General features: G+C 37.5%; 1 protein-coding gene across 14 annotated transcripts in view; it reads left to right on the forward strand.

Moving 5' to 3' along the window:
* The window catches only part of LOC137256363 (coiled-coil domain-containing protein AGAP005037-like), a 240,659-nt gene that overhangs the window by 159,437 nt on the left and 68,617 nt on the right, over positions 1-12,605 (forward strand). For all 14 annotated transcript variants that reach the window (XM_067794154.1, XM_067794160.1, XM_067794165.1 and 11 more), the window contains exon 3: positions 11,809-11,931. In XM_067794154.1, the coding sequence (XP_067650255.1) occupies positions 11,809-11,931 (123 nt within the window). The remainder of the gene's footprint in view (positions 1-11,808; positions 11,932-12,605) is intronic.

Below are 12,605 nucleotides of genomic sequence, written 5' to 3' on the forward strand. Positions count from 1 at the left end.
TGATATCTCCAAGACAAGATAGTTAATGAATTCCAATCAGTCATGTGGAAGGCTTAAATATTAATGTGGAATGCTAACAATGCTCTTCAGAATTATTAATGTGATAATCCTAAAGACTGAGTCATGTTGTGAAGAATATTTATGAGATATTTATCAAATTAATTCCAATTTATATTTAACACATGCTGTAAAATTTTATGAGAATGCATAATATTTAAAGAAATCCTTTCAGTCTGAAATGTTTATAGTTCTGTAAAAACTTGATGATGCAAAGAAGTAAATGTTAGAAATTTTAAAAATATTGATTTAAACTATTTGTTTACATTATCTAAATGTTGTAACAGTTTTTGAAGGTGAAATAGTTTAAACAAGGTCACATCTAAACGTTAACTGTACTCTGCCAAAGTAAGGATTCCATAATATCAAAAGTGATGTGCTAATTTAAAAAAAGTTGCCAAATGTTTAATATTGAATATTCAAATATAAAACAGCTTTATAACATGCAGGATAACTAATACTCTCTAAATGTTATGATTCAGTCATACATGGATGACAGTTTTAATTTGATAAATTAAAAAATATTTCCAAGTAGAATATGCTGCATCTTCTTTGAAGAAAATGAAATTGAAAGGCAATGTGGTGGTGTTTGTGGACGATACTTGCCTCTGGTAATTATTTAGATGGGGTTGTCACGTCAGACTTATCAAATATTTATGTAATTGCTGTGAGTAGATAAACCTACCACAAACCCAGGCAGTATAACGATAGTTTACACGAATATCAATCAGTTTACAGTTCACTAAGTCTGAGACAGTTTGTTTACTGTTTACTTATAAGCCTGTCCACAACACATTTCAAGCATTTTGTAACTAATGATTAACATGTTTATTTTAAGCTTATGTGAGGAAATTCATTAACCACAAGTGAGATATAAAATCTTGTTGTTTGTTTCTGTTATAATGTCAGTATTTGGACAAATTGACTAAGAATACAGAACATATTCAATTTGTCTGCCTATGGTTTATTTGTCTATTGTGTAAGATGTGAGATTGCTGAAAAAAATATATAATGTTTGATCTTCATGGTTTAGATAATTGTATATTTTATCAGTGTGTCAACAACATATTTGTTTTGTTTGTTTTTTGTAATTTGATAAAACTAGTTGTTAGGTTATCAGTGTTGAGTTTCATCAGCTTCAGGATAAAAATCATAATTTGATTTATTCTTTGTTCTAACATAGGAATCACTTTGAACTATTGTTCTTGTAAACATCAACTGGGTCTTGTGTTTTGTAGTCTGTTTTTTCAACCATTTCATGTCAACATTTATTTGAGAAACCTTGGTAACTATTGATCATATTGATCAGTTGCCGTGGTGATGCTCTGTGTTCTGTTGAAACAGGAAGTCACCAGTAACTCTTGACATAAATGATTATGACCATTTGGTCACAAAACTGTGACAGTTGCATCATGACCTTTTGACCCCTGAAAGTTCCTACTTTAAACTGTGCAAGAGGCAATTAATGTCAATTTCATACCTAGTAATACTATATAATCAGTTAATGGCTGTCAGAGGTAATACCATATCACTGCTGATTGGAATTACAGGATGACTTTGCTGGGCAATTGGTGATCCGAGCAAGTTTGAAAATACACAGGGAAATGTTTGTACTTAAGGTTACTTTATGGACCCATTGTTAGCCTTCAGTTGTGGACCCATGAAGATCCGGCTTTGAATTAATCTTAAGCAACCCATGCTTGTTGTAAGAGGTGAATAATTTTGTTGGGTGATCAGACTCGCTGACTTGGTTGGTCATTGTATCCCAGTCGTTGTATCCCAGCTCATGTTGTTGATCACTGGATTGTCTTTTCCAGACAAAATTATTTATCAATTCCATATATGGATACAATCTAATGAAGTCCATTAAAATGCAAACTTGCAACCCCTATATTTCATCACAGTTTGTAACAAGTGTCAAGAGACCCATGTTTGCATTTTGATAAGAAATGATTTGTTTTAGTGTATTATCAATATAATTTTCTCATACACATTCAATACACATTCAGAGCTTGCTATAATCAAACCAATTATCTCTGTTAAAGATTATGTAAAAGTATTTCATAAAAGAATTGATCAACTCGCTGACCCATATATGATGGGTCCATTTTACCCCAAAACATGATTGTCTGAAAAGCATAGTTTAAATGTTAGAAAGTGTATCAGTCCTGCAAATAATTATTAAGGCTGTACAGTGCTAGTTTGCATACCTGGGCTTAGGTTTTCATACCTCTCTTAGCGCAAGGATAGTCATAAGTTAATGTTAAGGTTTGACTATCTTAGTGCTAAGAGAGCTTCGAAAATCTATCCATGGTGAATACTATTCACATCCCAGTCTCTGCTGGTTCATTTCCTAAGGTTAGCTAGTTGATTGGTTAAGGCATTCGGCCATCACTTTTATTGACCTGGGCTCCTTCATGAAGCAACATTTACCAAGGTCAACCATAACTCCCATTCTTTAACATTGCACTAACTTTATGTTAGTGACTAGACTAACAGCTAGTCTCTGAAATCAACATATTTTACTGGAAAAAATGTCCATAGTGAAAAAAAATAATATAATGAAATGGAGCCCTGAGACTTTCTTCATTTTCCTGAAGCTATGGAAATCTAGACTTGCCACATTTTCTAGACTTGCGTGTGCTTTCTTGGATATATATACATCAGGGTCTGTACGACAGACTAGTTAGTGACTTACAAACAACTTAGTGCCTTGTGAAAGAATATCCAGATTTCCGTTTTTTATTAGGTAGATGTGTAAGGTTCATTTCTGGTGACCCTTGCTGTGATATTTTGTGGAATATTGCTGATAGTGGTATAAAATCTTACTCACTCATGTTTTATGATGGATACAGTATTCTCAGTATGATACCCTCTGGTTTGGACTTTGGTGTATTACAAATGGACTTGTTATTATTATTAATTCTCTGTTTAGGATTAATCTGAAACCAAACCTAACATATGCATCCAGTTTTAATTAAAATCTGCAGAAATCAGAAGAAAATGGTTTCCTGACAGTGGGATGTAGTCAACCCATTTAGTGATTAGCCAAGATACTCATTTCTCATCTTTATCTTCAATGAAAATAACGATTCATGAATGTCTGCACCACATTTTTCACAGTGCATTGTTCTGCGATTTGTAATATGAATAGGACTTGAGTTCTAAGGAACAACTGAACTCTATTTATGAATTACCATGATGAATGTTCAAGCTTCTTCTAACAGCAAAAATAATAAGATGACATGAAAATATAATTGTTTATAAACTGGTAAAATTAATATTTTTAGTTAGCACCAGTCAGACCTGAGCCACTGGACTGAAGTTGAAGTGTACATATTTGATGTTTTTTTTTCTGTTTCTGATCGTCTAGGTGACAGCCGTGGTGTGTGGAAAAAGCTACAAAGAAACGTTTCAGACGGAATCTCACACTGTCAAAACTTATGTGTCCATGGCACATATCACACAAGCATGTCAAGAAAAAACATTTGTCAGAAAACTGATCAACATGGGGACCCTGTGACAAAACTGTTAGTTGACACAAGGTTGGCATGACAACGAGAAGCTGATAAACAATATTGTGACTGTCATACTCAACGGAATTCCTCTTCACACGATTACCATAATTCTTCACAAGTATTACCATAATTGTATATGGCATTGCCATGGTGATGTGTGCTCATTCAGATATTGCATTTTCAATTTCGTTTCGTTGAAACTGTAGATGTGATGGATAGTGTTGTTGATGAAGAAAACATGGCATGCTGATTTTGTGGGCATGGTTGTTGTGGAGTGTAACCCAAAGTGCTTCTGGACAGGTGGAGAGAGTATTCACCATTCTAAGGAGTGTTTTAGCATCCAAGGAAGCGTTTTAGTGTCTCAATCAGAGTTACAGTGTCCTAGTTAGTTTTACTGTGCTTAGTCAATGGTACAGTGTCCCAGGCAGTGTTACTGTGTCCCAGGCAGTGTTACTGTGTCATTAGGGGGAAGCCTTTCACTCGCCAAGGAAGAGTTTCGACATCCTAAGCAGAGTTACAGTGTCCTTGGAAACATTGCAATATCCTTGGAACTGTTTCAAAATCAAAGTGAAATTTTTTAACTGGGTAGTGTTTCAATCTCAGGATAATTTGAGCACAGAAGGAAGCATTTAAGATGTCCCAGAAAGCTTTACATTATCCTAGGGACTGTTTCAAGGCTTTGGTGAGTTTGTCCTAAGGAGCATATGAGTGTCCTAATGAGTGTGTCCCTTGTCCAAAGAAAAATTTCAATGTCCTAGGTGTACTTTAATCTGAAATACTGACCGATGATCAGACATACATGGATATGACAGAACATTGTATACAGACAGAACAGAGCATCATTTCAACTTCAATTTCATGCAAAACTGTATGACTGTATACAGAATTAAGTGTGTGACAGTGTGAAATCTGCTTAATCCAGAGCGTGAGGTCCTGGAGGTATTGCTTTATACTAAGTAAAGTGGATTGTTGCTTTACATATTTTAATGTGGAGTGCTGTATACCATCAAAAGGATGCCTGATATTTACACCTCTTGATACCAGACAGCCACTCTCCCTTGGGTCCCATGTAAAAGGAACAGGGCACTTCCCCTCTACAGAATAGACCGATCTGGATTGTATGTCTGAAATGTATCAAATTCCTAGTCACTGTGTCATTTATTCAGTGAAAAAGTTAATGATTCATACTTGTATAAACAAGTTTTTGGTGACGAGCAGGGTAGCTGACACAATGTGGGATCTCATCATCCCATGAAACCCAGGTTTCTATGTTGAACATTCCACAGCATTCGTGGATCAAGCTGGTAGACGTGGATCAAGCTGGTAGATGTCTTTGAAAGTCAATGTGCAAGTTGGGATCCCTACACAACTTCAAGACAGATGTGGACGTCACTCTTCAATAGCTAGAAACTGGACTGTCTTCAATCAAGCCAATACTTACATATCTAAGTATTCTGGATATTTGTAAACAAAGGATATGTGTGTCAGTACTGACATTCAGAAATGCTGAGTTAACAGCATGCAGCTGTGTGAGTTTTTCGGTTTTGGAGCAAACATACTTATAAAATTAACAACAAAAAATACTCCATGACGGTTTAGGTCAATATTCCATTTATTTCTGTGAAACAGATCCGGTCATACATGGTGCTCTGTCAACACAAAAGTCAAAGTTCAAGAAACGTCTGTTGATTGCGTTGACAGTAATTTTTTGTGGTAGTTGTGCATGACGTTCCTTGGAAGTATTTCGGTGGCGATGTCCCGTGGAAAAAATATGTGGTCCCGGAAATCTTCTTTTTGTGGTCAGCTAAAGCTGATATTGATGTTGGAGTCATGAACGGAAGTATTTATGATAAACGGTACCTTAGAAACAGCACATGATCTTCATAACGTCTCTGTGCCATGCCCTGTTAGGGTCTGCTGAGGTCTGTCAGTGAGTGTGAGGTCATATGCTGATGACGGAACTGTTGACAAGAGACGTGTGAGGATACTAGTCAGACCACGCGATGTCAACTTAAAGTGGTATGTGTGGAGGATTAGCAATGTTTGGCTCAATGATCACAACAAGGGTCCGTTAGAATGCGAGACTCCTTCCTCAGGTGCCTAGGCAGTGCTAAACCCAAAGGGGCTCGCAAACTCCGGCGGACTGACTCGGATTATTACCACCCTTCATCTGAGCCGGCGCCCCAGGCTCCACCACGCCCACAGCCACAGCAACAGCCACCACGGCAGCCTCGACATAAAGTACAACCCCAACCTCGGCCTGATTCAAGGTCACATCCTCACATTCGGAATAAACCAATGAAGGGTATTCTAAAAAATCCCCTTGGCACCAATGGTTACTATGGATATCAGCCAATAAGATTTGAGGTAAAGTCCAGTGTATGAGCTAAGTGATGTGTGGGTAATTTTAGATTTTTCATTGCAATTGTTAAAATCATAATTACATTTACTTTTATTTCAGAATTTTTAATGATCATATTTTGACCTATCCCTTTTTAATTGGAAGAATTTATTGATATAGCCTTCAAATGGATGCAACTTGTTTTTTAACTATTAATTCTTTACCCGTTATGTATGTGATGCAGATAAAATATTCAGCCGGAAATGATCCAGTTATTGATTTTCAGTTCAGAACAGGCTTAGCAAACATATATTATTAATTTCTGTTTACCTACCTTGTCATTTGTAATGCAGAAGTTGTATTTCATGGTCTGATTATCAACATATATAGTGTTTTCATGTGTCAAGGGAGGTAACTCTGTATGTCTCGGTGCCAATGCAGCCTGCTCCAGGGGTAGTCATGGGATGGTGCTGCTTTATACCTGCTCTGCATTCCTTGTTTTATGGATTTTCTTGCTTCTGTATTTCCTTTATTCTGCTTCGTTCTTCTGCATCCTTTGCCAGTTCAGGACAAATACTCAGGGGATGAGCATCCCTTTCTTTTAAATGAACAGTTATCTCTCATTACCCCATATTGATTTTTGTGCCAGGAAATGTTGTTATATTCATAAGTCAAATGGTTGTCAAGTACAGAGTGGGAACAGACACCTGATTTTGAAAGAAATTATCAGGAATGCAATATGGTGTCTTCTGCAATACATCATGGTTGAAAATGGGGGATCTGATGGGGGAGGGGCAGTAAACAAGGGATATGTGCGATATGCATGTCTCTCCATCTCTCCATCTCTCCATCTCTCCATCTCTCCACAAAGTGTTCATAATATCATGACATGTCATAACTGTACTGTTTATCATAGGCCTACGCATGTTGTTGTGCTATGAACATTTTGTTGAATGAAACCCAGGTTCGTCTACATGGTACTTGTCTCCCATGGGAAGTATGGATGGACAAGGTCTTGGGTTCCCCGTTTTTGTCTACAAACGGGAATTCTTCCTATCGATTGTCTGACTCGTGAAGGTCCCGGGGTAGAATAGGCCTTCAGCAACCCATGCTTGCCATAATAGGCGACTATGCTTATTGTAAGAGGTGACTAACGGGAGCAGGTGGTCAGACTTGCTGACTTAGTTGACACATGTCATCAGTTCCCAATGGCACAGATCAATGCTCATGTTATTCATCACTGGATTCTCTGGTCCAGACTCTATTATTTACAGACCACCATCATATAGCTGTAATATTGCTGAGTGCTGCGTAAAACTAAACTCACTCCTATCCATTGTCTATGATGGACTTCTTCTCTGTCATACGTAAGCATCAGACAGTTGGGAGGGTCATCGTGTTCTGTTGTGTGTATTTGGGCAACAATTAATCACTAATTTGTTTGTCCATACTTGATTAAGCAAACCATGTATGAGATGCTGTTTAATATTTTAGTTTGGGTTTGATAACTTGTATCACATTGGATTCCCTCAATCAGATATCAGAAAAAAGACACTAAAGAGTTCACTGGGGAATTTGTCTTATATACCTAGTAGGGAATGTTCCATTTTGTGAACATGTGGCTAGTGCCAATGCCAATGCTGAAGAGAGAAAGAAATTTCATGAAACTTAGCATAGTGATACAATGTCATTTTCTTACCACCAGAGACATAAGTTTAACTATTGTGACCTGCTGGAGATAAGCCAATCCCTTCTACAAACTACTTTTTATGTGGCTGAACCATCCCCCCACCACCTCCCACCCACCTTCTGCACACTGCTTTTTGAGTGGAGCTTCTTTTGCATGTTAATTGTGTCACACTGGTTTATTGTAAAGAACTGTACTGGATATTAATATTAATCTAATTTAAACAATATAAGAAGTGGACCATATGGATCTGAATATTGTCATGGACTTATGAAACATCTGTATGTACACCTGGCTTTAATCAAAGGCTGAATCTCTTCAAACACTGATTTCTTGACAAATGTCTTCAAATTCCAAGTAATTAAACAGTTGATCAGCTCATTCAACTGTGCTAGTCACATCTGAGTGAAAAAATTAACTGAATGTCCTTAAATGGGAGATTAGGTGCGTCGTGTATGTATCAAAGTAGTTCTGCTACATCCCCCGACTATTGACTGCAACTAAGATTTGTAACATTGTTCGCTTGGCGGTAAACAAAGTTGTCGTGAGTTTTGATCAAGTTCGGAGTTTCCAAATAAGACAATATTTACACCTGTAGCACACTTGGCGCATTGACATAAACCGAAACTGAAACAGTAGTCCATATCTGTAGGCCTGGCTCAAGGTCAACACTTCGGTGACTGATGGATACATGTTCTTCTCTCTCTTTTGAGGTCTGACATTTTGGGCTATGGGATTTAATTACATCTTGTTGATCACAGAACACGTGATCCTATGTTAATACTTGCAATCCAGGTAATATGTTCAGAGGAATTATGTACAGGAATACAATCCTGAGATTGAAGTATTGCCAAGAACTTGAAGAATTAATTTTCCTACATGTTAATATTACCTTTGAATTCATTTTTGTCTTAATTTTTTTTCTTTTGATATTATTTCCTCAGATAATTTCTTTTCTATATTTTTGAAAGTTATAAAAAATCTAATATATTTGTCATATTTTCATTTTTTTTCTGAATAAATAGCAATGTGTATATTGAATGTTAGGTGGGTCACATTATCCATTCTTTGACATATTGTTTGTTTGTTTGAACATGTGAGTTTGTTACCAACAAAATAATGGAAAAAAGTATCTCACACATTTACAGATTTTACTTTCTCAGAATTTTAATTCTTTTTTTTTTTCCATTTAGGGTCACAGCTGTTGTGTTCTTAGCGGAATGTTACACAAAACAAAATATAAAATATTGCCCCAAAAGATTTTAGTTCTGTGAACATATTACTTCTCCAAGATATAAAAGTCACAGCCAAAAAATGTTGATGTGTTGAAGTAATGGTTGTCTAAAAGTCAAAGAAGTATCTTATGTTAGGTCCATTCAGCTTCAAACAATGGCTGACTGTGTAATATTTTGTGAAGGATGTTATGTATGTGTCAACTTTCAGAACTTTTGTTTTCAAAACCTTTTATAAGGCACAGAGAGTGAATGTCAGTGGGATCCATGTAGATCTGGTTGGTCTTCATTGATCCATACTTGTCCAAAGATGTGACAAACAGAATTGGGCAGTCAGGCTCGCTGATTTGGTTGACGCACATTATCGTATCCAGATTGCAGAGGTCAATGCTAATGCTATAGATCACTGGATTGTCTGGTCCATACTCGATTATTTACTGACCATTTAGCTTGAATATTGCTGAGTGAAAGAAAAAGCTAAACTTCACTCATTCACTTACATGGTGTGAAACCCTATCCTTTCCATGTTAGGCTGAGATCTTTGGTGTTCCATTCAGCTGTGGTATTGCTTCCCTTAGATGGGTCAGGATCCAGGCAGAGTTTGAGTCTTAATTTGACTTAATTATCATCATTGGTTTGTCATTATTATTTAAAGGCTTGTGTAACTATGTGAGACCTCCTTTGTGAAGCAGACTTTTTGTCATATAACTGGAATAAAACTCACTCACTCACTCATTCACTCAACGTGTCCACCCACCAGTAACTCAACCATTCCAAGTACATTCATCAATCTAAATAATAAAACTTATCTTAGGAAAACTTCAAATGTAACACATCAAGCAGTTATCTCCCCTGTCACAAGGCCGTTATCAACACCATGTACCCTACAAGCTAATGACCACTTCTTGCTAACACCATGTACCCTACAAGCTAATGACCACTTCTTGCTCTTGACATGATGCCACAAGGCCGTCATCAACACCATGTACCCTACAAGCTAATGACCACTTCTTGCTAACACCATGTACCCTACAAGCTAATGACCACTTCTTGCTCTTGACATGATGCCACAAGGCCGTCATCAACACCATGTACCCTACAAGCTAATGACCACTTCTTGCTCTTGACATGATGTCACAAATGAGACTTCATTCCTCCAGAGCAGCAAAGCAGGCTTTACATTGTCTCCAGTTGATCCACCATGGATATAAAGTTAAGAATCATGTCAAGCCCCGCCTCCCTGAGTTAAAGGGACTGACCAGCTGACCCCTGGACCGACCTGGGGTAATGACCAACAGGGTTGGATGGACCAATGGCTCTCATTACCAGGAGATAGCCCAGGGGAGATCTGACCAGCTGACATGGCCAAATTGCAATTAGAAGGAATGAACTTGTGCAAGTATCTGTCGTTCTGTGTTTTAGAGGAATGTACTAAGGTTTTCCTCGTTACTGCAGCACAAGAGTTTATTTCTTTTGGCATTTATTCACCCTGAGCAGTGAGAAAATCCCCGCCTCATGGTGTGGGTGGTCCTGCAATATAACTTGCTGCTGTCAGAAGACAAATGTTTGAACCTATCAAACCTGCAATGCAATTATTTTTATTAAAAAAAAAAATCTTTCCTATTTTTCTTTCATATTCAGATCATTATTCTATGAAAGGCTACATAGATATTGTCCCTCTTGAAGCAGACTGATTCCACTTGTACTGCTGCATGTGTTATGATCAGGGTTAGAATTGGTCTTCTGTTACCCATCACCAATGATCATAACAGGCGACTAAAGGGTTTGGGGTGAGTCAGGCTTGCTCACTTGATTGACACACATCATATCCCAGTTGCTTAGATCAATGTTCATGCTGTCAATCACTGGATTGTCTGGTCCAGACCCGTTTATTTGCTGACTGCCGCCCTATAGGTGAATACTTATGAGCATGGCATTAGACAACTGGCAAACAACCAATATTGTTAGTGCTGGAGCAAGCGAAAAAAACTCTATTTTGTTTTCTACAGCTTGTGTGTGGTGGAAGATGGTTCAAGTGTCTGTATCTTTTATTAATATTTTTACTGTGACTCTAAATGTCGCAACATTATCATGACAAGGTGAAAAGAACAGAACATAAATTGAAGAAATGTGATGTAGCTGCCTTAAACAGTGAAGATAATTTGATATCCAGTAATGTAACTTCATGTTGTGTTCAGTGTTGTAAAAACCTGAAGATTGATGTCTGCTTCTTGAGTTTGACACAGTGCTTCATGCATTTACAGCATTCCACTCAAACATCACAAACATCACAATCACAACAGCTTTATGCTTGTTAGTGTTTCAGATATGCAGTCTAGTAGGATGTATGCTGGACTGTTTCAGATCCTCAGAGTATATGTTTGACTATCGTTCATATCCAGCAGGATATATGCTGGACTGTGTTGCAGATACTCAGAGTATATGTTTGACTATCGTTCATATCCAGCAGGATATATGCTGGACTGTGTTGCAGATCATCAGAGTATATGTTTGACTATCGTTCATATCCAGCAGGATATATGCTGGACTGTGTTGCAGATCGTCAGAGTATATGTTTGACTATCGTTCATATCCAGCAGGATATATGTTTGACTATAGTTCAGATTCACTGTGGTATTTCTTTGACTTTCAGATCTAATGTTATATATTGACTTTCAGTGTTTCAGATTCAGTATGATGAATGTTTGACTATTTCAGATCCTATATGGTAAATGTTCGACTGTGTTTCAGATTTAGCATGGTACACATGTTTGAATATGATTCAAATATTTGGCTTTCAGATCCAATGTGATATATTTACTTTGACAGTGTCTCAGGTCCTGTGCAGCATATCTTTGACAATTTGTGCAGATTCATTTGAGCATTTGTTTTTCATTTTTATGGATATGTGTAATATGTGTTTTATGGAACTAAAAGAGGTACATACATATGGGTTTGTTTGCCATGTTGCAGGAACCAGATCGTAAACGTGAACAGTTCATGGCGGTGCTTGCTCAGCGATACCCTCAGTATGCCGACCGGATCAGCGGTTCTCAGTACAGTGGCTCTGGGAGTGAGAGCGGCTATCCCATACAGGTATGTGGTACACATGTCACACTCCTGGTGCCATTGGACATATCTGACTTTAATAACCAAAATGTTTGACAGGTTCAAAGTTGTTCGTCTCTTACACTAACCTGCGAAAGTGGTGCCATTGAACATTGGCAACTTTGGTAACCAAAATTTGGTCTTGAACATGTGAGATATTGAACCATCGTTGGAAATGAAACACTACACCCAGTGTCTTCAATTTTGTTGACAGTCTACATTGGCTGATTATGCAGACATCAGTCTTTCAGGCATCTTGTGTGTGGCCAAATAGTGAATATTTAGTCGATATTTCATTCTTCTTTAGCGAAGGGGAACATTGCCATATTAGTGGCAAACAATTGATATATTTGATGATCAACATGAATATTTACACCAGTTAACCTTCATTCTAACTGGACTTAAGTGGTCATCCGAAACATGAACATTTGGACCAGGGGTGGAAACAACCCATTGCCCGACATGCCAGTTTAGTGGTTTTTCTGTCGTGCAAGCTAATTTGTATATCACGCTGTACCTGTGTCCAGTTCTATTCTTAGTTATGTTGTTTATTTGAATAATCAACAAGAGAATCGGCTGGTATAGTGGAAAACTTATCAGGGCAAGTAATTTTGCAAGTGCCACTGTACTGGGGTACATTAGCAATTCAAGACAGAAAATGA

This window comes from Haliotis asinina, chromosome 11 (genome assembly GCF_037392515.1).
Source record: "Haliotis asinina isolate JCU_RB_2024 chromosome 11, JCU_Hal_asi_v2, whole genome shotgun sequence".
NCBI classification, from domain to species: domain Eukaryota; kingdom Metazoa; phylum Mollusca; class Gastropoda; order Lepetellida; family Haliotidae; genus Haliotis; species Haliotis asinina.